General features: G+C 44.8%; 4 protein-coding genes across 11 annotated transcripts in view; 3 read left to right on the forward strand and 1 right to left on the reverse strand.

The window, feature by feature from the left end:
- The window catches only part of Ddr (discoidin domain-containing receptor 2), a 45556-nt gene extending 43935 nt beyond the window's left edge, over positions 1–1621 (forward strand). For all 3 annotated transcript variants that reach the window (XM_017241656.3, XM_070277600.1, XM_070277601.1), the window contains one exon: positions 13–1621. In XM_017241656.3, coding sequence (XP_017097145.3) covers positions 13–177 — 165 coding nt within the window. In that variant the 3' untranslated portion in view covers positions 178–1621. The remainder of the gene's footprint in view (positions 1–12) is intronic.
- Positions 1622–5222: 3601 nt separating this feature from the next.
- Positions 5223–12165, forward strand: PDZ-GEF (PDZ domain-containing guanine nucleotide exchange factor). Of its 4 annotated transcripts, none has more exons than XM_017241541.3 (7): positions 5223–5582; positions 6547–6652; positions 6724–6975; positions 7031–10787; positions 10856–11005; positions 11416–11889; positions 12051–12165. In XM_017241541.3, the coding sequence occupies exons 2-7, from the start codon at positions 6626–6628 to the stop codon at positions 12116–12118; spliced, it is 4728 nt and encodes a 1575-aa protein (XP_017097030.3). In that variant the 5' UTR covers positions 5223–5582; positions 6547–6625; the 3' UTR covers positions 12119–12165. The 4 variants fall into 4 exon arrangements, with proteins under 4 accessions (XP_017097030.3, XP_017097031.3, XP_017097033.2 ...); XM_017241542.3 differs by having other exon boundaries at positions 5223–5414; XM_017241544.3 differs by lacking the exon at positions 11416–11889.
- Positions 12166–14298: 2133 nt separating this feature from the next.
- Positions 14299–19294, reverse strand: Pez (protein tyrosine phosphatase non-receptor pez). The gene is made up of 7 exons (XM_017241545.3): positions 18938–19294; positions 16680–18633; positions 15748–16618; positions 15468–15686; positions 15223–15399; positions 14840–15163; positions 14299–14787 (listed from the first exon to the last, which is right to left on the reverse strand). Exons 1-7 carry the CDS (start codon positions 19020–19022, stop codon positions 14659–14661), a joined length of 3759 nt encoding a protein of 1252 aa, XP_017097034.2. The 5' UTR covers positions 19023–19294; the 3' UTR covers positions 14299–14658.
- Positions 19295–19754: 460 nt separating this feature from the next.
- Positions 19755–25614, forward strand: Cpr (Cytochrome P450 reductase). 3 transcript variants are annotated; one of them, XM_017241589.3, is made up of 6 exons: positions 19755–19912; positions 22018–22215; positions 22275–22617; positions 23580–23704; positions 23762–25012; positions 25073–25614. In XM_017241589.3, exons 2-6 carry the CDS (start codon positions 22037–22039, stop codon positions 25215–25217), a joined length of 2043 nt encoding a protein of 680 aa, XP_017097078.2. In that variant the 5' UTR covers positions 19755–19912; positions 22018–22036; the 3' UTR covers positions 25218–25614. The 3 variants fall into 3 exon arrangements, with proteins under 3 accessions (XP_017097078.2, XP_070133703.1, XP_017097079.2); XM_070277602.1 differs by lacking the exon at positions 19755–19912 and adding an exon at positions 21600–21745; XM_017241590.3 differs by lacking the exons at positions 19755–19912; positions 22018–22215; positions 22275–22617 and adding an exon at positions 23263–23407.
- Positions 25615–25650: the final 36 nt, after the last annotated feature.

Raw genomic sequence — 25650 nt, forward strand, 5'->3', positions numbered from 1 at the left:
TCCATTTTTCAGGAACTTTTACACATGCCCGCCAACTGTCCTCGGGAAATTTATGACCTTATGTGCGAGTGCTGGCAGCGGAACGAGTCAAGTCGGCCCAGTTTCCGGGAGATACATATGTTTTTGCAACGAAAGAATTTGGGGTTTAAGCCCAACACTCACGATCTTTCATATTAAATTTTAATCAAATTTTTAGGTTCTCAAAGTCACGTGCAAAAAATAATTTACAAGAAGGTATGGTAATAGTATTATAAAGAAAATATTGGGACTCTAATGCTTTTAATAGCAAGAGCAAGGATTGAAGAAAGTCATTAGAATATTATATACATTTAAAGGAAAAGGAAGTATTTCAACTTAATTTTCACAAAATTGGAGAAACAGGATAATTATATTTTTGCTTAATGAAATGCCACCAGAAACATCTTTTAGTGTAGCAGCTTATTTGATAAATCGGTAATCGTAGGTATTTTAGGTAATATTTAAAATAGCATTACAGTTTATATAAAAAAATTTAAACGCTGAAGTATTCATTTAGCAACAAAGATTTTGCAAACGGAGTTGGAAGTCCTTTTTAAGACGGGCTTTAAAAAAAAACATATCCCAACTGTCAACTCAAAACTAACGAATAGAATTTATAAAAAAAATACAAAGAAAAGATTATACATATGAATGTACCTATCACTCTCCACCTCCCAATCTAATAGTTTTTGCTTTAAATATTTTAATGTAAATTACAAAAATAAGGTACATTTGCCTAAGCCTCTCCCCATTTCCAAATGACAATCTATCTCAACCCAAAATCTAATTTTGGTGTTGGGGCTCTTTGAATATGAAATATAATTAAAACCTGCGTATAATTTCGACAATAAATACTAAAAAAAGAAATTTTAATTTATCATAAAAATGCTTTATATACGAAAACCCATCCTAGGATAACCTCAATCATTTAGTTAAAAATAAAACCTATGAACAAGTCAATTAGACTCATATCAAAAATGCCTCTTTTTTCGTTTCAATGTATCTTGTGCCTTCTGCTGCTATCAATCATCTGAAAAATCAGAAAGAATATTATTTTTGCATTCTCTTAAACGCTTTAAAATGGTTTCGCTGTAAAAAACAGAACTATAAATGTATAAAAAATTTAAGAACGAAAGCTTAAATTAAGGCAGCTCAGTAATTTAAAGAAGTAGATTCTCATATAATAATATATGTATGCTTTATTCATTAAAATTAAGTTCTATCGCATAGGCTTAGATTAAAGTTTGAAGATTAAAACGTCATATTGTTTACCAGCTATATAAAGTTTGAAAAACTAGTAATTAATCACAAAAATGTAAAATAAAGTAATTGGAAAATAAATACTGTTTGGAAAACACCGCAACTCGTATACCCTTACAGTTGCTAGACTTAGTTGGATGGGTTTGAATGTAAATAAATATATCCGTAATTCCTTTTTCTTGAATGTCAAATCTTGAAATTTGAGGCACAACATATTAATTTTTCCGAATTCTTAGAATTATGAAGTAAAATTGACAGCGACTAATTATGAATACATTTAAGTGAAAAATGTAAGTAAGAATTAAGGTGCAAAAATAAATACACACAGCCGCATGTAACTTCACTCGAATCTTCATTTTATGGGGTGGGCCTGGGGATTATGTAGCAGTCTAAGCCCGAAAACGAAATGAGACTTTGAGCCTTCGAGTGCAAGACCACAGCTGAGACCTGCTCGACAAATCCCTTCTCTGGCCAACAGGTTTTGTTCCTGGCTCAGTCACCCTTCTTGCCAAGGACCACTCCCCTTGAAATAAAGAACATAAAATAAAAATCTGGTGCTTAATGGAGCGGTGAGCTAAGCAGAAACAATGTGGAATATTTTAAATATAATGGAAATGATTTAAGGGATCCTTGGAAACGGGTAAAATTTTATATAGAAAACTTTGTACCAAGCAAGGTAATGACTTATACAAAATAAAGAATAATACAACTTGAGATATCCATATCTCTTCTAATACCAACTTTTCAAATCCAATCCTTATACGGAATACCTTAACCGATTTAAACGTCGATTCAAATCGAACATATGCATCAAAATCTAGAAACAAATTATTTTTAAAATTTTTTGTAAAAATTTCTGGTGGGTCCCCTTCAAAAATCTGCAAAAATGCTTGGTGCCACAATATGGCCCACAGCGATGGCTATATCTTTACCATTACTCATCCGATTCTTGAGCGGAACACCTTAAACGATTTGTACATCGATTTCCTATCCATTTTCATCTAAATCTAGAAACAAATTATTTTTTAGATTTTTTGTGAAAATTTCTGGAGGGTCCCCTTCAAAAATCTGCAAAAATGCATGGGGCCACTACATGGCCCACAGCGATGGCTATATCTTTGCCAATATTCATCCGATTCTTGAGCGGAATACCTTAAACGATTTGTACATCTTTTTCCTATCCATTTGCATCAAAATCTAGAAACAAATTATTTTTAAAATTTTTTGTGAAAATTTCTGGAGGGTCCCCTTCAAAAATCTACAAAAATGCATGGAGCCACAATATGGCCCACAGCGATGGTTATATCTTTGCCATTACTCATCCGATTCTTGAGCGGAATACCTTAAACGATTTGTACATCGATTCTCTATCTATCTGCATCAAAATCTAGAAACAAATTATTTTTTAAATTTTTTGTGACAATTTCTGTAGGGTCCCCTTCAAAAATCTGCAAAAATGCATGGGGCCACTACATGGACCACAGCGATGGCTATATCTTTGCCAATATTCTTCCGATTCTTGAGCGGAATACCTTAAACGATTTGTACATCTTTTTCCTATCCATTTGCATCTAAATCTAGAAACAAATTATTTTTTAGATTTTTTGTGAAAATTTCGTGAGGGTCCCCTTCAAGAACCTGCAAAAATGCATGGGGTCACAATATGGCCCACAGCGATGGCTATATCTTTGCCAATACTCATCCGATTCTTGAGCGGAGTACCTTAAACGATTTGTACATCGATTTGCTATTCATTTGCATCAAAATCTGGATACAAATTATTTTTTTAAATTTTTTGTGAAAATTTCTGGAGGGTCCCCTTCAAGAATCTGCAAAAATGCATGGGGTCGCAATATGGCCCACAGCGATGGCTATATCTTTGCCAATACTCATCCGATTATTGAGCGGAATACCTTAAAAAATTTTTACATCTATCCATTTGGATCTTTCTAGCATTAAAATCTTAAATTTTTTGTTTTTGGATTTTTTGAGCAAATTTCTGGAGGACTTCTACGAAAATGCATGGAAGCACAATATGGGCCCCAGCCCCAATTTTCCAATTGTTGAAAGAAGTCATTATAAATCCAAACAATACCCAAGTTCAACGCCAGACAACTTTTACTTTAGTATCCACTAGTTATTGGAGCCTATTTGACATCCGCACAAAGGAACAGCCACACGCACGCACATATGCACCTAATCCTCCGCCGGAAGCTGCAGATATGTACGGCTTCTCCGTCTTCAGCCATCCTGCTGTGTTTTTCGTACTATATATGTAATTATTTGTGCGGTTTAAGGAAGCTTTTGCAAAAGCTAGGATGGGATTTGATTTCCTTTTTTGTTTTTCCCGCTAATTGGAAAATGCGGCGGCAGTAAAATGAGTAACGAGAGCTAATCCACATATTTGCCGCTCCATGTTACACATTCGGGAAAGCTTTAAGTTCAACGTGCAATCTAAATCAATAAGTTTATATGTGGAGCAGATCCCAGGCGCCCACACCATGTTTGGGATCTCCCGGGGGCTTCCGATGATTACTTTACTTGGTTCCCCTTTAAGGTCTGCGAAATCAAAATCCCAGACGCAATCTTTGATTTTATTGTGGACAAACAAAAAGTCGGGCGAAAAGAGCAAACTGCCAGCAGCTACCAGAAAATTAAGAAGGAGGATGGCGAAGGAGCAGAGAAGTCCCGGAAGAAAGGATGCCTGCAGCATATGCGCCCAGAGATTTACGTTTGGTTGGAAAAACAAAAATTTTGACATAAACCTTGGAGCTTGTTTATACAATGTACGCATGAGTCAATTAAAAAAACTTTCGAATATTTTAAGGTTTTGGGAGTTTAGTTGCCAGCCAAGAGATTAGAAACCAAGGTCTTAAAAACTAGATACATCGAAATTGTCAATTGTTTTTTTATTATAAAAACACCTCCCCAAAAAAACCCAACTATGAATAAAAAAAAAGACTGTAAAAACTGTAATGTTGCCGATGCACATGATGGTAAGGGTGAGACCCAAATCCAAGACCAGTACTCCCAAGCCGTCCCCAGGCGTCTTGAGGATTTGTTCTTTTTATGTTTATTATTTTTCTTGCCATTCGGTGACTAGCTGTGTGGGTTTTTTCCGCCACGTGCCAACAGCCACCCCTTAAGCGTTCGCTCCCCTCGAAAAGTCTACGCAATCCTCGTCTGAAAGTCATTGCGTTTCCTTCTTATGTGGTTGGTAACAGCCCATCCACTTCTGCCCCATACCCCACAAAGGTCATCAAAAAGGGCGCAAACATGCATTTACGTCGTTTGCCTTTGCATTGGCTTATTTAAATTGGGACACATCCTGAGCCCTTTTTTTCTTTAGGCGTGTGATTCAGGTCCCGTGAGGCTCACTACTTTCAATAAACATTTGTTTGTGTTTGTAAGACGGCTTCTTTGTGGGTATACGGATTAGGGGTTTTTACTAATGCAAAAATGATTTATTATTTCAATCGAGCTTCGAGTACGTTTATAAATGTGCTTCTAAAAATGGGTAGACTTTATTGAAAATGTCGCTGAATGTTTAAAACATTTTTAATGCTGAACTTTGTAGTTCCATTTCCCGAAAATATGATAAAATAGCGAATTTTGGAAAATTCTGTTTTTAGATGAAATATTTTCAAAAATTTTACTTTTGGCGCCATACTTCTAAAAGATGGCGGCCCATTGCAAAATATTTAATAGCTATGGATAAAATATTCAATAGTTAAGTTTTGGTATTAATAGGCACAATCAAAATAATGAAAATCCCTCAAGTAAAATTGTATATTCCAAAAAATATCATTAACTATATATTATTTTTTAAATAAATTCCGCATTTCGATAGAAATATGAAATATCGATATTTTATGTCTTATCAACAAGTGTTTTTCTTCCACCCCTAACAATAATGTAGGAAAGAGTATCGATATATCGATATATTGTCAACAACCCTACGTGCATTCCACCTCTAGATAGTCCTATTCAAAGTGCATTTTTTCGTTTTAAAATAGCGTCTCGAAATAAAAACCAATAATAAAGCGTGCATTTAAGCAATTAAAATCCGCATTCAATTGGCCGAAATCGTGTAGAACCTCGTTCGGCAGGCACTTTCTTCGCCAAGATGCGCGAGTGTGAGTGAAACGAATTCCAACAATGCGCAACCAATACATACAAGCGCCGCTTGAATTTCTTTATGCAAAGCGTACGCAACTAAAAGGGCAGCGGCGAAAGCAGTACCAGTAGCAATAGCAGTAGGAGGAGGAACAATGTAAAACCTGCGTTGCTCGGCTATAAAAACTGTGCGTATAATTAGCAAGTGCTCCGATATAGGGACGGACGCACGAACGAACGGATGCCGTGGGCCCAACGAAACCATTGGACTGTACAATCACGCCCATATTCTTGTCCGTGTAAATGCTGGTGTCCATGCTAGGCCATTGTGTGTGCGTGTGTGGTGGTGGTGTGCTTTAAAGTGCCTTTTATTTATTATACTTTGATTTTGCAATGGTCTTATTGTAAATGGCTTATCCAGCGAGCGGAAGTCGTCGCCTACAATTTTCGTTTTTGTGTTATTATTTTCTGTGTCGCCCTCTCAGACACCACACACACACACATATACTTATATACTCTTAAACGCCACCTCACACGTACAGTAGCAGCTTTGCTCCCACACACCACACACACTATCTCAGATGTATCTGTATCTCAATTGCATGAGAATTTCTGTGGCTCGCTCTCTGCTTGTTTTTGTTTCGTTTAATTTATTGGCAGCATTGTTTTTTTTGTTGTTGCGGAAAATTAAACAGAGCTGCTAGCTAGTCGGAGGGGGGCAAACCAACAACAAAAGCAAACATCGTAAAAAAATAAAAAAAATTGACCAATATCTTCTCACAGTGGCTTTATTTTAACCTAAAATTTCACTATTGTTCGTTTAAAGATGGGTATCTTTTACAAAAAAAAGGGTTATTTTTGTTACCCTTTGTGGTCTATAGGAGACTTTCTGTATATAATACATAGGCTATAGAAGCGTATGATTATGAAAAAGCACAAAAGGATAATATTTTTTGTTTTAAAAATTATATTATTTGAAAGACAAGCTCTATTTTAATTAGAGTTTCACTTCTTATTAAAAAATAAATCTAATTTTAAATTCTCTGCTACACAGTGTCCTATAAGGGCTTGCATTATAGAACCAGGAACCTATAATAAACATTGATTAAATAAAATTGTAATCAGAACTCATTTGTTTTGCTTTATTTTCAGTCAATTAATAATCTCATTGCATATCACATCTCGTGGATGGCGGCTAGCGTGCCGTAGAAGACAGTAGAATTAATACCTCATGGATTCATATCACCATATCAGACATGTAAGTGCCTCGCGATCTCTATTATGATTTAAACAATAATAATAATTTAAAATTCCCCTCTACGAGAACAGTATCCACCCTCAAGCACAAACAGCACAGGAGCGGTGGTGAGCAGCAGCAACACGTCAGCAATAAACCGGCCGGAACTGCACCAAAAATGCAACAGGGGCTCCCATTCTAGTGACACCAGTTCGGCGTACAGTGGTAGCGATACAATGGCCTCAAACTACGCATCGTCGCTGGAGGCGGAGGAGATAGATCTCTCCGGCCTGGTGGAATCGGTGGTGGATTCCGATGAGGAGGATCTGGCGGAGAGCATGGATGTAAGTGGAAACCATGACCTTGACACCAACATCCTAAAAATACATACTATTTCAGAGCTTAACCGTGCGGGATGCAGTACGCGACTGTCTGGAGAAGGACCCCGCAGAACGGAGTGAAGAGGATGTCGAGGTGCTATTGGAATTCACGCAGGGCTTGAAGGCCTTCACCAACATTACCCTGGCCGTGCGGAGGGCCCTCTGCTCGGTGATGGTGTTCGCTGTGGTGGACAAGTCCGGAACGGTGGTGATGTCGGACGGCGAGGAGTTGGATTCCTGGTCGGTGCTGATCAACGGAGCCGTGGAGATCGAGCACGCCAATGGCAGCCGCGAGGAGCTGCAGATGGGCGATTGCTTTGGGATACTCCCCACCATGGACAAGCTTTACCACAGGGGCGTCATGCGAACCAAATGCGACGACTGCCAGTTCGTGTGCATCACCCAGACCGACTACTACCGCATCCAGCACCAAGGCGAGGAGAACACGCGGCGGCACGAGGACGAGGATGGTCGCGTGGTGATGGTCACGGAGCTGCGAAGCTGTGGAGCCGACTCCGCTGGTGGTGCTGGAACAGCTACTGGAGCATCTGCCAATCTGAACACAAGGCGTGGGCACGTAGTCATCAGGGGCACGCCGGAACGGCTGCTGCAGCAATTGGTGGAGGAGAATTCTATGACAGATCCCACCTACGTCGAGGACTTTCTACTGACGCATCGCATATTCATCCACAACCCGCAGGAGGTGAGCAGCAAGCTGCTGCACTGGTTCGACTTGGAGCAGGCGGATGCGCACAAGACCCAGGAGCTGCGGGATCGAGTCACTCGCGTCGTCCTGCTCTGGGTGAACAATCACTTTACGGACTTCGAGGCGGATCACGAGATGATGGAGTTCTTGGAGGTGTTCGAGACGCTGCTGGAGCGCAAGAAGCTACTGAGCCAACTGCGGCTCCTACACATCGCCTGCGCGGCCAAGGCACGGATGCGCAGCTGCACCCTGACCCGCTCTTCCCGGGACGAGCCCCTCAACTTCCAAATAGTCGGCGGCTATGAACTCCGCAGCGTGGCAGCAGCCACCGGAAACGCGTCTGTGGGCATCTACATCTCGCACGTGGAGGCGGGATCCAAGGCCCAGGACGTGGGTCTCAAGCGCGGTGACCAGATCCACGAGGTCAACGGCCAGTCGCTGGACCACGTGACGAGCAAACGTGCCCTCGAGATTATCACCGGCACCACCCATTTGAGCATCAGCGTGAAGAGCAACCTGCTCGGCTTCAAGGAAATAATGCAGGCTCTGGAGCATGGTGGCGGATCGGCTGGATCTGGTGGACTCTCCGCCGGAAGTGGCAGCTTCAAGAGTTTACGGAGTCCGCGCCGCATATGCGCCAACGACATCGCCAAGCTGCACGGCCGGTCGGACAGCACCACGGATGAGCTGGCCAGCGTCGCGGCCAGCAACAGGGCTCACATGGTGCGGCTTAGCTCGGTGGACATGTTGCTCGATCAGCCAGACTGTGCGCCGCCCCAGACTCCGCCGGTGAGCGGCGGCAACATGGCCTCCAACTTCATGCAGCAACTTCTTCAAAGCGTCAACAGTAGCTCGGCCAAGAAGGGAGCCGGGAGCAACATGCCCTCAGATCAGCAGGACACCAAGGGGGGTTTCATGACCCTGGCGCCCAAGCGTCGGCTGCAAAAGGCGCTGGCCAAGATGAACCTCCTGAACAAGCAACAGCACCATGTGGGCAGTCTGAACGACTCCTCCGACGCCCTGCTCAACGAGCCAAAGTCAAAGCTCCAATCTGGCGGCTCGGTCAGCTCCACGCAGCCCTCGAGCAACGGCTCCGCGGGCAGTGGACGGCTCTACCAGTCCCAATCCAATCCGGATCTGACCAGTCTGAACTACGACGCCAACAGCGAGTCGGGAGCCGTGGGCGCAACGCTGCAGGCCAATTATCTGGGCGCCCACCTGCATCGGCCGTCGGCGGCTAGCACCCTCACCACCAACTCGACGCAATCCCACCTTTTGCCCGACTACCCAGAGCACGTGCTCAAGGTCTACAAGTCGGACCAGACGTGCAAGTACGTGCTGATCTACAAGGAGACCACGGCCCACGAGGTGGTGATGCTGACGCTGCAGGAGTTCGGTATCCACGATCCCAGCTCCAACTTTTCGCTCTGCGAGGTGAGCGTGGGCGAGGGAGGGATGGTGAAGCAGCGACGACTTCCCGACCAGCTGCAGAACCTCGCGGAACGCATCAGCTTTGCGTCCCGGTATTACCTCAAGCTGAACGACAGCACGGAGCCCCTGGTGCCGGACGAGCTGGCGCTGGAGTTGGTGCGCGAATCCGGCGTCCACTTCCTGCACCTGAACGCCTACGAGCTGGCCATCCAGCTGACGCTGCAGGACTTTGCCAACTTCCGTCAGATAGAGTCCACCGAGTACATTGACGAGCTGTTCGAGCTGCGCTCCCGCTACGGAGTACCGATGCTGAGCAAGTTCGCGGAGCTGGTCAACCGGGAAATGTTCTGGGTGGTGAGCGAGATCTGCACCGAGCACAACATCGTCCGGCGCATGAAGATTGTGAAGCAGTTCATCAAAATAGCCCGCCACTGCAAGGACTGTCGCAACTTCAACTCCATGTTCGCCATCATCTCTGGCCTGGGCCATGGCGCCGTTTCCAGACTGCGACTCACCTGGGAGAAGCTGCCATCCAAGTATCTGCGCCTCTTCAACGATCTGCAGGACCTGATGGATCCCTCGCGCAACATGAGCAAGTACCGGCAACTGGTGTCCGCCGAACTGTTGGCCCAGCACCCCATCATCCCGTTCTATCCGATTGTCAAGAAGGATCTCACCTTCATCCACCTGGGCAATGACACGAGAGTCGATGGCCTCATCAACTTTGAAAAGCTCCGGATGCTGGCCAAGGAGGTGCGCCTGCTCACCCACATGTGCAGCTCCCCCTACGACCTGCTGGCGATCCTGGAGCTCAAGGGCCAGTCGCCCTCGAACGCCCTCTTCTCTCTGAATCAGATGTCCGCTTCGCAGAGCAACGCTGCCGCCGGAGCGGTGATCGCCGCCAACGCTGGCCAGGCGACGATAAAGCGCCGCAAGAAGTCTGCGGCCGCCCCGAATCCCAAGAAGATGTTCGAGGAGGCCCAGATGGTGCGCCGGGTGAAGGCGTACCTCAACAGCCTGAAAATACTTAGCGACGAGGACCTTCTGCACAAGTTCTCGCTGGAGTGCGAGCCACCGCACGGCTCCACCTACTCGGGCAGCATCTCCCACGGCAGCACCTCCCACCGCAGCGTCGGAAATTCCAGTGGCATTGGTGGCAGTAGCTCCGGCGGCGGTGGAGGCGCCAGCTCCAGCCTCAACGCTGGCGATCAACTAAGCATATACTCACAGACCAGCTCCAGCTCGGCTCCCAACTCGTCGCTCTCCCTGCGCAAGAGGCACCCCAGTTCGCCCACCCTCTCCACCACCAGTTCGACCAGCTCCACCAGCGACCATCAGCGGCGCCAGCTGCACAACAACGGGCCCAAGTTTGGCACCGCCTCGCCCCAGGCCGTGAAGAAGATGCTCTCCCTGTCGGAGTCCTCCAAGATTCGCCCCCACCAGCCGTTTGTGCCGCGCCACGGATCAGCCCTGCCCGGCGTCATCCCCCCACTCCACCACATGCACGCGGCCCATGGCTTCAGTACGCCGGCGGGAGTGCCCAGCGTAATGGCTACCTCACCGGCAGCCGCTGCAGTGGCCAATTCTCAGTGCACTCCTACGCCGAGTCCCTGCTCCCATCGCCGTCTAGCATCAGCAGGTAGCTTCTTTTTCTGAAACTCTATAGGGGATTGTTCTTATCTTTAATGGGTTTCTTGATTCTTCCAGGCAACATTATGCCCACTCGCGCCATCCATGAGCGCTCCCACTCGGATACTCCTGCCCCACCGCCACCCCTGCCGTCGGTTGACCTCTCCCTGGAGAGCAGTAGTGTGACTACATTTCGGGAGCTACCATTGCGCAAATCCGTAACATCCGGTGAGTGGTTGTTGTGTTAAGATGCTTCTAGATGCTACTAAAATGGGTGTGCCCGCTATCTGTAGCTATGATTTGCACCAATCCTCGCGAGCACATTCCTAATCCTAGTACCCTCTGATCTTTAGGCCCATAGACAGTAGCTTTAGCTCGAATGTCATGCTTAGAGGCATTTGGGAAGACTGCTTTAGACTTGCTTGCATTTGAAATAAACACTTGGTGGTTGGTTGGGAGTCGGTTTGGTGGTCGGGTTACTCACACACACACACATACACACAAACAACAACAACAAGCACACACCATGCCACGTAGCTCGGGGCGCTGTTGAATGATTCCCAAAAAAGGAAACCCATTTAATGGCCGCCACTTGAGACAAAAACTCTTCTTTACGCTACTTTCACACCACCCAACAGGTTCCATATCGTCATGCGACAGTGGCTATGTGCATCAGCAGCAGCAGCTTCACCACCACCAGCATCATCCACAGTACCAACAGCAGCCAATGGCGTCAAGTGCCCGAGATTACGAGATTACCTCGCCGGTGTACACGGTGGCCGACTGCCGACTGCTGCAACAAATCTCGAACAGCGCTGTGACCCGCAACCTGAACAGTCCCTGCCAGAACACGAACACAGCACCCAGCACACCCACCCCACCACCACTGAACCAAACCACAGCCACCATTCAGCTCTCTGCACCGCCAACGGCAGCGGCATACATCCAAATGCGCAGCCAGCACCACCAACAGCAACTCCAGAAACAGCAGCAGCAATCTCTGGCCATGCCACCGCCGCCGCCACCGCCGTACAATGTGCCTCCGATGGCCAATCACCTGTACAGCCATCACCACGGTAGTGCGGCCAACGAGCACCTGAATCACATACACGGTAAGCGGAACAGGGCCGAGCATCTCCAGACCGGGGACCAGCAACCAAAACAAATGCAAAGCGGGGCTCTAATCAGTTTTTTCAGTGATAGGAGTTTACTTAAATGACCTCCATCCCCCAATCTCGACCAGAAACTAATTCATATCTCATTTGTTTTGCAGGTGGCCCGCCAAATTTTATGGATAACACCAAGTGTACCATATGCTCCATGCCACCCATGAACCCATAATGAATCAAATGTGCTGTTTTAACCGCTAAAATATATAAAATAAGTTATTTGTGAGTATGCCAGGTGTAGAAGGTCGAGAGGGGTTTTAGGTCATTCTTTGTAAATTGTAAAAAAAAGATATATAAGAGATATTCTATTATAGAATTTTTAAAGAAAAAACCACATTAGAGACATAAATAGAATTTTTTAAACTTTAAATTTGGGGCTATAGCCTTCTTATAATTACTAATGGAATACTAAGTATTTCAGAAGTTGACAGAAATACGAAAATCTTTGAAATTCGTGCAATATTTTCAAAAATCTATTACCAATATTTAAAAAATGCTTAGATTTCTTTATAAATATTTTTCACATTTAAAAGAAAAATTAAAACCATGGAACTATTTTAAATTATTCTTTATTTTGTAGAGTACATAAAACATATACTTTTCTCAAATACTTAAAATAAGGAGACTAATTCTCGAAAATGGAATTTAATAGCATATAGGATAAAGGATATATCTCTCACATTCCCTCATACCTTTAACAATATATATAGACCGAACTATTTAATCTAAAAATTTAATTTAAAACCCAATATCTCGCTATGTACTCTAAAAAATCAAAGAATACTTAAACATAGTCTTAGGTTTTAATTTCCTTTTTTAATTTATAAATTCTTGCAGAAAAACATATAATTTTAATAACTTTTCTCACTTATACCCTAAAAACTCATATATAAAATAATAACAAATATTACCTGACCGCTCCTATGGCAGCTATTGAATATAGTACTCTTCTACTACTTCCTCGGTCTACTTAGATATCAGTCTTACAATCTTAGCTCCTAAAACGAGTATAACGTCTCGACACAGACTGAAAAACATGGCCTTTTCTGTTTAAGAATATATATAGTTTTTGGGGTAAACTTGCAACTTATTTTAATGTGGTCTTTTCTTTCAAAAATCTTCTAGAAATCCCTCTTTTTTACTGTTTATAAGGAATAGGCTCTAGAACTCTACTCTGAACTAAAAATATAATTTTGTATTCGTATATTTTTAGTAATTAGAGTTGCCAAAATTTGTTAAGGTTGTGGTTTCAATCCAATCATCTTTTCGCTACACCGAAGCATTAAGTACTGTCTGGAATATAATGATTAGCCTACGAACTATATTATAATTTAGCCAAATTGCGTACTCGAACCCTGACATTAAATTGCCTTTTTCTCTCAAAAGATGTGCAGTCTGCAGGCAGACCCCCCAAGCAGACCTAATTATTCGGCATTTAGATATTTAAGAAGAACCTAATGTACGAATTTCAATGCCCAATGCCCAGCACAAGAAGCCAACAAATCAAAGCTCTCATATTAATTCCACTAATTCGCTTTTTATGTACAACTTTGCTACTACATATACATACTATATATATATATACGTTACCTTGAAAGAACCTTCGCTCCAATTCCAAATATATAGTTTTTAAGACAAAAAATGGGGATTACGCATTTATTTCTGTTTTACAAAGAAATCGTTGTATTTAAAAGAGAAACCCATTCGAATGTGAATGAAAAGAAAAAGACATGCAATATTTTTAATGAAAAATGAAAACATTAATGAAAGACACCTAGACACAAAGGCACACAACAGAAATGAAACTATCAAAGTACAAGCAAATCGAAAACCAACCAGAAATAGTAAGTTTATAAGAGAGACTTGAAAAAGAAATCCAAAATAATCAATTTTTGTGAACATGTTTTTCTCACGTCACGTAAAGGACTCCAATATATACATATATTTCTATTTTTGTGAGTGTGCATTAATTCATGTTAGATATACACAAATAAATATATATACACATATATTTACCTATATACAAGAAATCTCTATATATATATATACAAGATAAAAGATACAAACTCGAACATAGCTTAAATTCCTAGGCAAAAATCAAATTATGTTTTTTTTTTGTGGAAAACCAAGGAAACCCTTCACAATCAAAAAAGAAAAAGAAATATATAGATGTATACAAACATTATGCTCTTTAAATTAAGATTCAAAACTACCAATTTGCTTTTTAGGCTTATAAAAAAGTTATTCAAATTGAAACCTAAATTGTATTGTAAAAATAAATAAAAACAAAAATTAAACAAAAATAAGTTTAAATCCATTCTGATCCCCCACATCCCATTAAAACTATTAATCTTTTATTTTCACAATTTATTGGATGGATTTTCCATTTGGAAGCTTTATGTTTAAAATCGTTCGACATAAATATGTTAAATATTATAAAAGTTCTATTGTTTTTATTGCTTTCCGAATATAAATTTATAAATTTGTTACTCGCGCTGCTAATCAATGCAACTACCTAGGCACTATTTTTAACACAATTCGTGGTAGTTGTTGTTAGCTTTATGGTTTGGTTATGAATTCTCAACTTAATGAAATAGAAACAATTGGAATTAAAAGGCGCCTATACCCCCCGGAACAATAAAAACATAATGATACAGGTCTACAGGATATGTAATAGGCATCCTTTTCCCCCCAAAATACGTCCAATGTCCTTTAGATCAACCTCGTGCGCTTCAGATAGGTGACGAGAAGGTTATAGATGAACTTGTACTGCGCCAGGGAGGGTATAATGCTATCACGCTGGTGACGCAGCTGGCCAATAACTCGGGGTATGTCCAGGTCCTAAAAGAACAAGGATCATTAAAAAGTCTATGAAGAGTATCTCATCACCCACCTCGTTGTGATCTAGAGTGTAGAGCAATAGATCCGCCGTCAAAGTAACACCTGACCGGCCGCCTCCCTCCAGACAGTGAATGAGAACCGGCGGATTGGTGTTGTGTCCGGGGGGAACCTCATGCGTGGAAGCCAGCCGCACCGAGTTCAGCTCCTCGAGAAAGTCCAGAAAGTGATTGAGGTCGCGAGGACAGTTCTGTTCGGCCCAGTCTGCGTACTGCAGATGCCAGACGGAACGGTAGCGTCGCGAGGGCGCATGGAAGAGGCGCAGTTTGCTGGTAGTGCATCTATCGGTGGTTTGGGAGAACTCCTGGTACACTTGGAACTACAAAAGGATATGGAATTAGATCTCAGGACGATCTCTCGCATTAGGAAATCAAAAACCTGTCCAAACTCCAGACGCTGCTGACTGGTCTGCGGAATGTAGCTTATGTCCTCGACTAGCTGAACCACCAGGTACACATCCGCCTCCCAGACGCACTGCCAGAAGATGCGCATTGTTTGTGTGTCTTGCGGAGATTGGGCCACAATGTAAAACCTTTGTTTGACCCCAACTGTAGCCTGTTGATAACAAGACGGAGGAGGAGTATTATCTCGCCAGATACTAGAGATCAGATGTGTTATCTTACAGATATGTACGAGGCATTCACGTAGCCATGCCTGTTGTCCATCGAGGGTGTGAGTCGTACACGGTTGTCGTCATAGGGTAGAAAGTTGGGATCGTGGTTCTTTGACTCGTTCTCCTCCAATAGAGCACACTCGTACAGTGCATGTTCCCGGCGCTTCGGTATGCGTTCGAATTCCATGAATAACTGCGAGTCCTGCAACTTCTCATTGAGGATTTGGCACTAGGATGCAAAGAGAGTAAAGATTAGGTTCAAAAAGGAGGAATTAGTTCCATTCACTCACCAGTTTATCCTTGGAATACCGGCCAGAAATCGGCTGAGGCTTGCTGACCCCAACCGACCAACGATTGGGCAGGTTTAGGTCATCCTGGGCCAGTTTCAGCTTGGCCGCCAGCTTGGCGTGTTGGCCAGCAGTGGCCTTCTCCCTGCCCAGTGTGGCGGCCTTCTGCTTGTCGGGGGTTTTGCTTCGGGCCAGGAAGTTCCAACGCTTCTTTCGTTTGGTGTCCTTGCTGGCCGCCGACGAGTATGTGGTGTCTAGCGTCGAATTGAACACGGAGGAGGTGGACGCCGATGTGTTGGCGGATGATAGATTCATGGCACTGAATTGCTGCTGGAGCGAGTCATTGGCAGGCGAGATGACATCCACCGTCGGCGACTTGTTGAGGCTGACAGTGGAACGATACTGACGGTTCGGCAGCGTCACTCCCACAGTGGGAGCTGCACTAGCTGCGCGAGAAGCTCTCTTGGGCGACTGCGGCTCCATCAGTTGCACCTCCGTGCTGGCCGCCCGATCCGCCCCAAAGATCTTGATGTTGCGCGTCATCTCATCCTCTGGTGGGGCGTTGACAGTAATGTTGGTGGTGCTGGTGTGCCGAACCGCCGGGACAGGAACCACTCCCGGTGGAGCCGATTGTATGGAGGAGGCTCGTTGGCGCATAGCTTCGGCGTGCGCCGCTCCATTGCTGCCTCCAGATGCTCGCTGGGGCAGCGGCACGTTCTCGTAAATGGGCTCGATCGATCCGTTCTCCACGCTCCGTTGCAATGGAGTGGGCGCTGCTACCTTCGGAGGAGCTGTGGTCACCGGCGGTGGCTGTGGGCTGCTGGCTGGCGGAGGCACGGAGCTGCGGTAGCCACTTGGCGGCAGGGTGGACGAGCTACGGCAATTGGAAACCATTGTTATTATCGAATAGATGCCATATCGGACGATACACTTACTTGTGATTAACGACAGCAGAGGCAGCAGCAGCGGCGGCCTGACTCATCGCCGATTGGCGCAACTGCGACATTATGGATGGCTGCTCTTCGATCATGTTGAGGTTCTCGAAGGTTCCTTGCGGCGGCAGGTATGGTTGCGAGTGCCCCATGTGCCCCACGTACGGGTACTGGTGCAGCATGGTGGCACCGGAAGACGTGGGCATGTTGCCAGCATGATTGCCTGCCGCCAGGGCCAAGTACTGGCCACCGTTGAGAAGGGTCCGGTTGGAGACTAGATCCGGCGACGAGCCACTCACATAGTTGCGGTAGCCATGCAGCGGACGGGGCGTGGCCACGGCTAGGTCGGGCGTGGACGAGGAGCTGAGACGATTGACGGGATACGGCGGCGGTGCCTTGTGGCGCAGCATGTGCATGCGCTGGGACAGCTCCAGATACGCCTGGGCCGTGCTAACGGGCTGCGGCTGCTGTTGGTGCTGCTGTTGGGTCTGGTACAGATTGATGTGGTGATGGAGGGCAGCTGGCTGCGCCACGTCCGGATACCGATGCGAAGTCAGATGGCCGTAGAGCAGGTTCTCGGTGTACACCCCAGGATTGTGTACATCCGGCTGGGATCCGGCAAAGTAAGCATTCCCAGGAGCTGCCAGGGCTAGCGCTACGTTGTGTAGCTCTGCGGACGGAGTTCGGTACTTTAGCTGCACGGCTGTCTCGTAGTCTGGTGCTGGACGGTAGGTTGGCAGCATTGCCTTGAGGCGCTCCCGCTCATCATTGTTGTTGCCACTGACGTGGTGCAGCATGCCGTTGCTGCTGTGCAAGTTGTTGTTGCTCAGATCGAGGCAGGAGCTGCTCTGGCCCAGGAGCTGGCTCTGACTCTGACTGGCGGCCAGCGATATGTTGGATGAGAGCATCATCTGCTGGTGCTGTTGCTGGATCTGTTGTTGTTGTTGCTGCTGCTGCTGGATCTGTTGCTGCTGCTGCTGCATCTGTTGTTGTTTCTGCAACTCGGCGGCGGCCACATCCGCGTAGTCGTAGTCCCCCTGAGGACCACTCTCCACCTCGGCGCCGCTGCCCAGGCTCGAGGACGTCGCCGTGTCGATGTATCGCTTGAAAAACTTGTGCTGGCTGATGCAGAGCTTCCAGAAGTAGCGGGCCGTGTCCGCCTCGCTGAAGATGAAGCTGCCCACGATGCTTCCGTCGCCGTCCAGCTTGTTCTGCTCAATTTTGATAGTCCGCTTGTCAATGGTCACCGTCTGGAAGTCCTTCCACGGGAAGTACTGGCGTCCATTGTCCGAGTTTACGACCATTCCATTGATGGCCAGGCCCAACAGCATGTCGTTGCCCAACGTGTCCTTGGCAGCGAACCGCTCCTCCCCGTAGCCGTCCAGGTGCTGGCAGCACTTGATGTACATCTCCTCCGCTTGGCTCTGGCTGAGATGGGCCAGGCCCGGCTGTTGCTGCAGCACCTCCACGATCAGCCCCTCCAGCATGCTGTCGTCGTTGGCCAGGCCCTGCATGTTGCGCGGCAGCACCAGGGACTTCTTCAGATAGTCCTTGCTCTGCTTGTCGCCCTGGTAGCTGTCGTACTCCGCCTGCCGGCAGTAGAGCGCCAGCAGGATCGCGGTCCGAATGTCGCAGGCGATGCGTCCCTCATAGATGTCACTCTTGAGCTGCAGGAAGTAGTAGAATCGTGTCGCCTCGTCGCTCAGCAGGCGTACGTCTGTGGTCACATAGTGGCGCACCCGAAGGTATATTTTGGTCCCAGAAGCATACTTTTCCAGCTGCCGGCTCAGGGAGCGCTCCAAGTCGATCCATTTGTACTCGTCCTCCTTTCCCTTGACCAGGTACCTGAAACCGAAGAACTCGGACTGGTGGATGACCAAACGCTGGCACACGTTATCCAGGCACTCTTGTCCCTTGCTCTCCGAGCTAATGGTGCAGTCCACAGTGCTGGAGGTGTCTAAAATGGGAGATTATTTAATTAATTAGTAATCCACCTTTTTTGTGAGTAATTCTTAACATAGCACTGTTATCTGTCCTAGCTCTGTTAAGGGTCTGTTAAAGGGTAATGTGCAACAAGTATTTTGATACTATTTCAGCTTTAAAATATAGAAACTCAAAAACTTATATCCAGACAGAGCATAAAAAATAATATCAAACACATTTCCAATTATTTAAATTAAAAAAAATTTAATGAAAAGTCTGCAGCTGTTGGCTTATTGCTTTGTCGCGAGGCAGGCTGCTACGCCCCCTGGTTTACTCACCCAACAGGTGATGGACTGATATAACAAACAAACTCTTGGACGTCACATTGTACTGGCGACACTTTTTTAAGAACTTTAATGGCATTTCTGCTGTGCTCGGTGCTCGTCCACGAATCTGAAGACTGGCTCCACGGGCATTTGCATGTAAGTTTCACAATTGGAATCCGCCCGAAGGAGAAAGCTGTCAGGCTATTTTAGATGTGACTTTTACGTCCACGCCTCTACTTAATGAAAACAAAACTTCATTAACGTAAGCACACCCGTTCCAAACATAAAAAAAAATAAAATAAAAGACAACAAAATTAAGTAGATGTGCTGCTAGTTAGTGCTGCAGAAACATCGACTTGCCACCTAATACTATCGATGTTTCACTTTTGATGTTCTTACTATCGATGTTTTTACCGATCTACTATTTCTTTAGCATAGTTGGCAACATTTGAAAAGTATAAGAGTAATTTCATTTAAGTTTAAAAAGTGTTTTAAATTGCGATTTGACGGGAATTTAACTAAAACTAAACTAAATTTCCTCGAGAAGGAATTTGAAAATTCAATTGAAGAAAAGTTAGCCTCGGAAACAAAAAAATTCTGATAACGGGATTGGGCGATTTAAAAAAATGTTTAACTTTTCAAAAAAGTTAAATAAAGCCCAAAAAATACAAAAACTTGTCCAAATTATTCAAAATCTTTAAAAAAAAGAGATTTATAAAAGGTTTTTAAAACGCGCGCCTTAGATGCCTGACCCCAGAGGAGATAACGATACCCTTCCAGTGTGGCCAGTATTTTTAGTGTGACCAAAGGTAGACAAATCCAAAAGATACAAATCCGTAGGTACAAATTTTGTGGAAACCCATCGATCCACCTCTATCATTTTAATTTAAAGCGAATTAGACCTTTGGATAATAAAACGTGTGCAGTGCGGAAAGACCAACAGGAAGAGGCGCATATAGTGCAGCAATTAAGGGAGTAGTCGCATCGGTGAGTTTCTGGCAATGCGCATTTTCGATTTGTAGGAAAATGAAGGCGCAGCCAAAATACATAAATTAATTGATATCTAGTACACGACGATCACTGCTTTGACGGTCAAGGTTACAACGACGAAGTTGGGGAGACAACACTAATACACACACACAAACACACACATACCTAAAGAGACGCGCACGTGTGCGTGCGAGTGAGGACGTTTAAGGCGAGTTTAAAGTTCAGTACCTGTTGCTGAGCTCGCTCTTTTTTTTTGAAACCCCCCATCCCTGGCTATCTCCAGCAGTCGCGTCCGACATTTTCTCTTTCTCTCTCTCTCCGGCACTGCGTGTAATTTAGTTTATTACGTTTTTATTATTATTCCGTGCTATTTTTACTAGATCAGCGCGTTCCCAGCAGATTGTAAGCTTTGGGTTCGCATTGCATAACGAAGTATTAGTGAATCGTGTTTCAAGACCACCTATAAACATTCCAGCTGTCCCCATTGATCAGATTCATCTTCCGACACATCACCTTGTTGTACAGTGGATACTTCCTAAGAGCAAAAAGCTTGGTATGAAAATCGACTATTTGTATATCGATCGATTTATTTTAAAATATTCACTTTGCCTTGAACGGTTCGTGTGTCACGTATCAACATTTTAAAGCAGATAACTCATATTTGCGAGAAAAAGGATTAGTTTGGCCATAATTATACCGTTAGAAGTTGTAGAATCAGCTGGCTTATGTGTTGGTTCCGATAAGGGAATTAAATGCCAAGTCATGCTTAGTGTGTTGTTTCGACAAACGATTAACAAATATCATCGTGGCTGGGGAACTTTGAAATACATTCTTAGAAGAAAGGGGTTGTGTCAGGTACTACAATCTTGGAGCCTTTTTTTTGATTAGGGGAGTCTGTTGGTTATCTCTTAGTACTCCAGATTCCAGAGAATCATAATGATTTGAAAATAAAATAAATGCTTTCAAACATTTATCAGCAATGTCCTTAAAAGTAGCCGTAGTCTAATTTGTATTCAAAGTATCTTATCTAAAATTAGCCCCAATTAGGCTGGTAATTAGTGTTAATGTATTATAAGTGCATTACACTTTCCCAGCCCCAAAACTCCGGTGGCATCATTTTATTACCCCGACGATGGGGTGACCCATAAAAAGTCACTAATTTGCCTCCTCTACCATACAGTCTTTCGTCACCGGCGCTGCTGGCACATGTTTAATATTTATTTTGTGCCTTTTGTTGACCACAGCAACAAGAACTATTACGCGGATAGTGGTCGTCTACTATATGTATGCAAAGTAGAGCCAGCCGAACAGACCCTCGCATTAGCAACATTAAGGCATTAAGCAAATTCACAATTCAAAGTGCAACTCTCTGCGATATTTGCGATACGCAATTCCAGCAACAAATCCACTGACAAAAGATGAGATCGTTGTCAAGGGTTAACATACATAATTAAGATAATGCCCCCAAAAAAAATGTTTATAAATGTTTTTGTGTTTGAAGTATATATTTAGCCTAGAATTATCAAAATTGATAATGAAAATTGTAATTATTTATTTACTAGAATTTCTATTGTTTACTGATATAAAAAAAATAAGCATTGCAAAAATGATTTGTAACTTTCATCATTTCACGCGATAAGCTCAGTGTTTAAAACCTGTTGCTTTCGGCCTTCATTTGGTAGTTCGCTGTTGACCCGACCAGACGTAGCGCTACCGAACGCGTTCAAAATTAAAAATTTAATAGCAAATAATAATAGTAATAGCAAAAGGTGGCCGCTAAAAAAAAAATTGTACTATATACAAAGAGAGAGAAAAAAAAAGAAACCCAAGGTACAATCGATTTAAATCCTACGTGTTTTCAATGTCAGTCTGTGGTGACGAAACATTTAAGCGAAAGCGAGATCGCACCGAGTACCGTTAAGACAAGTGCGGAAGCGGGTTACCGTTAGAGAATGTAAAGCAGCCGAAGCGTTCTGGCTTACGTGGAATATATTAGACAGTGCGTGTCCAAAGTGCTCGGCATGCAAATCCACTGATATAAATTTTATGCAAAGCTCTTCGCAAAACTGAAAAGCACTGAAAATTCTATGCCCTCTTTGCAGTCACACACATCTCACCACCATGGCCAGCGCCAGCGAGCAAATAATCGAGGAAGCGGCCGAAGCCGTTGCCGGCGGAAACGAACCCTTCCTGGGCCTCCTAGACATAGCCCTGTTGGCGGTGCTGATCGGTGGAGCTGCCTTTTACTTTTTACGAAGCCGCAAGAAGGAAGAGGAGCCCGCTCGCAGCTATTCTATCCAGTAAGCTCTCTAATCCCAAAATAATCTTGGAATATATCTAACCAGAGGGTGTCTTCCAGGCCCACCACAGTTAGTACCACTACTGCCACGGATAACTCCTTCATTAAGAAACTCAAAGCCTCCGGACGTAGCCTGGTGGTGTTCTATGGCTCGCAGACCGGAACGGGTGAAGAGTTCGCCGGCCGCCTCGCCAAGGAGGGTATCCGGTACCGTCTCAAGGGCATGGTCGCCGATCCCGAGGAGTGCGACATGGAGGAGCTGCTGCAACTGAAGGACATTGACAATTCGCTGGCCGTATTCTGCCTGGCAACATATGGTGAGGGTGATCCCACCGACAACGCCATGGAGTTCTACGAATGGATAACCAACGGCGACGTTGATCTGACTGGACTTAATTATGCGGTGAGTGCCAGCGATAATAGCACCCAAATCGGAGACACAATCTAAACAATGGCCGATTACATAGTAGCCTGGCCTTCAGATATGACCAGAAATACAAACATTTTCAAACGCTTATCGAACACTGCCCCTCCTGGTGATAACCCTGGTTACCACCCTCTTGAGTGCTATCAATAGCGTCCATTTTTGGCATTGTTAGAGATAGACTATCAGGTTTTTGTTTGGCTCCAGCTGATGTAAGGAGATAGTAAACATTTGAAATTGGTTAATACTATTTCCGGGTATCCTAAATGAGAAATAGATACATTAATTACCAGATTAATTACCAGTTCTATTGTAAATCTAGAAAAACAAGAAAATAGTTTGCGATATTGCGTGACTAATATTCATTACTTACTACGTTTTGTTTATTTGTTTAAAATACTTTCTCAGACTAATTTCGAAGTTCAAGCTAAAGATACTTTATCTCATTTGAATTGGCGGGCTTTTCAGACGTCTCATAATTGCGTTCGAGTGTCACAGCAGCCAGCCTTTCGTAGGCAACAATCTTGGAGGCCCCTCTCTTGGGGTCCGTCCCTAATCTTATGCAATATGTATGATTATTGTTGGGGTTACAACTTAATTGGTCGGGCCGGTTACATGCACACATGTAAGTCGGAAAATGCTAAACACGTTCGTCTCCTCAACACTCTTGAGCAACATTTGGCGCTCGCCAAGGTCGCGAACTTTGCGCGGCCTTTTGAATCACATTTTTAATAACAATACGAGAGTGTGGAGGCAAATGGAATGTGCGGTAATAAAAGATCAAATAAAGATCAATGAAAAAGTGGAAAATAGTCAGATCTGTCCATCAATTCGATGAATAAGTTAGGGCTAGTATCTGAAAATAGATTTCAAAGTCTATTTTTTGATAACTTTTTAAACATTTAATAAAATCTTTCCATCTATTCTCATATCTATTTTAGGTCTTTGGACTGGGTAACAAGACCTATGAGCACTACAACAAGGTAGCCATCTACGTCGATAAGCGACTGGAGGAATTGGGAGCCAACCGTGTCTTCGAACTGGGACTCGGCGACGACGATGCCAAGTAAGAGAGTGTCCTTTCAACCTTTAGCACACGACTTATTCTTTCTTCTCCCGCTAGCATTGAGGATGACTTCATCACGTGGAAGGATCGCTTCTGGCCCGCCGTGTGCGACCACTTCGGCATTGAGGGTGGCGGCGAGGAGGTGCTCATCCGTCAATACCGTCTGCTGGAGCAGCCGGACGCGCAGCCCGATCGCATCTACACTGGCGAGATCGCCCGTCTCCACTCCGTGCAGAACCAACGCCCGCCGTTCGACGCCAAGAATCCCTTCCTGGCGCCCATCAAGGTCAACCGCGAGCTGCACAAGGGTGGTGGCCGCTCTTGCATGCACATCGAGCTGAGCATTGAGGGCTCCAAGATGCGCTACGATGCTGGCGACCATGTGGCCATGTATCCCATCAACGACAAGGGTCTGGTTGAGAAACTTGGCCAGCTGTGCAATGCCGACTTGGACACTATTTTCTCGCTGATCAACACGGACACGGACAGCAGCAAGAAGCATCCGTTCCCCTGCCCTACCACTTACCGCACCGCCTTGACCCACTACTTGGAAATTACGGCTATTCCTCGCACCCACATCCTCAAGGAGTTGGCGGAGTACTGCACGGACGAGAAGGAGAAGGAATTGCTGCGCAGCATGGCTTCCATCAGTCCAGAGGGTAAGGAAAAGTACCAGAGCTGGATTCAGGACGCCTGCCGCAACATTGTCCATATCCTGGAGGACATCAAGTCATGCCGCCCTCCCATCGACCATGTTTGCGAGCTGCTGCCCCGCCTGCAGCCACGATACTATTCGATCTCGTCGTCGGGTAAGCTGCATCCCACCGACGTGCATGTGACTGCCGTGCTGGTGGAGTACAAAACTCCAACGGGACGCGTCAACAAGGGCGTGGCCACCACCTACCTGAAGAACAAGCAGCCCAAGGATGGTGAGGAGGTCAAGGTGCCTGTCTTCATCCGCAAGTCTCAATTCCGGTTGCCCACGAAGCCCGAGACGCCGATCATTATGGTTGGCCCGGGAACTGGTCTGGCGCCTTTCCGCGGCTTCATCCAAGAGCGGCAGTACCTGCGGGATGAGGGAAAGACTGTGGGCGAGTCGATTCTCTACTTCGGCTGCCGCAAACGCAGCGAGGACTACATCTACGAGTCCGAGCTGGAGGAGTGGGTCAAGAAGGGAACTCTCAACCTGAAGGCGGCCTTCTCCCGCGACCAGGCGTCGAAGATTTATGTGCAACACCTGTTGGAGCAGGATGCCGATCTGATATGGAACGTGATTGGAGAAAACAAGGGACACTTTTATATTTGCGGGTAAGTGGGACATAGACGATGGTTCTTTATCAAAATACTTATACTTCTTATTCCTTGCAGGGACGCCAAAAACATGGCCGTGGATGTTAGGAACATTTTAGTGAAAATTCTTTCCACCAAAGGTAACATGAGTGAGGCCGATGCCGTGCAGTATATCAAAAAGATGGAGGCTCAGAAGCGCTATTCCGCCGATGTTTGGAGCTAATCTGGCCAATTTCCAAAAAAAAAAAAGAGGAAACACAATGTGGCGGAACACGCACAGAATCAATTGAACCATAGGCCAACACCAATAAGCATAAAGTTGTCTAGTTCATTAAGTATATAAGCATAATTTTTGGTTTGGGAACTACATGCTGCGGTTCAACAAACAGTGAATGAGTAAAAATTTATGTATAGGTCTAGTTTAATTGATTGCCCAGTTTTACCCGGACTGTTCATATGGGCAAGACATTATTTTGTATGTGTGCAGATTAATTTAAAAGTAATTTTTTACATGCATTTTCTTTTGTACTCCCTTGGTGATTTCAATACAAATACGAAACATGTGCAATTTTAACAATGACTCTAAAATTCACGTAACAAAATATATTTTTTAGACTTGATTTTTCATTATTTTTATTGGAAGGGGAAAACTATTA

Source organism: Drosophila bipectinata, chromosome 2L (assembly GCF_030179905.1).
Source record: "Drosophila bipectinata strain 14024-0381.07 chromosome 2L, DbipHiC1v2, whole genome shotgun sequence".
Classification (NCBI taxonomy): Eukaryota; Metazoa; Arthropoda; class Insecta; order Diptera; family Drosophilidae; genus Drosophila; species Drosophila bipectinata.

Coding starts and splice junctions, on each gene's coding strand:
- Pez (XM_017241545.3), bottom strand. CDS start 19,022: ATGCCATTAAAGTTCTTAAAAAAGTGTCGCCAGTACAATGTGACGTCC. Junction 16,619..16,679: donor TCTGCTGTCGTTAATCACAA/GTAAGTGTATCG, acceptor CAATTGCCGTAG/CTCGTCCACCCTGCCGCCAA. Junction 15,687..15,747: donor GGTATTCCAAGGATAAACTG/GTGAGTGAATGG, acceptor TTTGCATCCTAG/TGCCAAATCCTCAATGAGAA.
- PDZ-GEF (XM_017241541.3), top strand. CDS start 6,626: ATGGATTCATATCACCATATCAGACAT. Junction 6,653..6,723: donor CATATCACCATATCAGACAT/GTAAGTGCCTCG, acceptor CTACGAGAACAG/TATCCACCCTCAAGCACAAA. Junction 10,788..10,855: donor TCGCCGTCTAGCATCAGCAG/GTAGCTTCTTTT, acceptor TGATTCTTCCAG/GCAACATTATGCCCACTCGC.
- Cpr (XM_017241589.3), top strand. CDS start 22,037: ATGGCCAGCGCCAGCGAGCAAATAATCGAGGAAGCGGCCGAAGCCGTT. Junction 22,216..22,274: donor GCTCGCAGCTATTCTATCCA/GTAAGCTCTCTA, acceptor GGTGTCTTCCAG/GCCCACCACAGTTAGTACCA. Junction 22,618..23,579: donor TGACTGGACTTAATTATGCG/GTGAGTGCCAGC, acceptor TATCTATTTTAG/GTCTTTGGACTGGGTAACAA.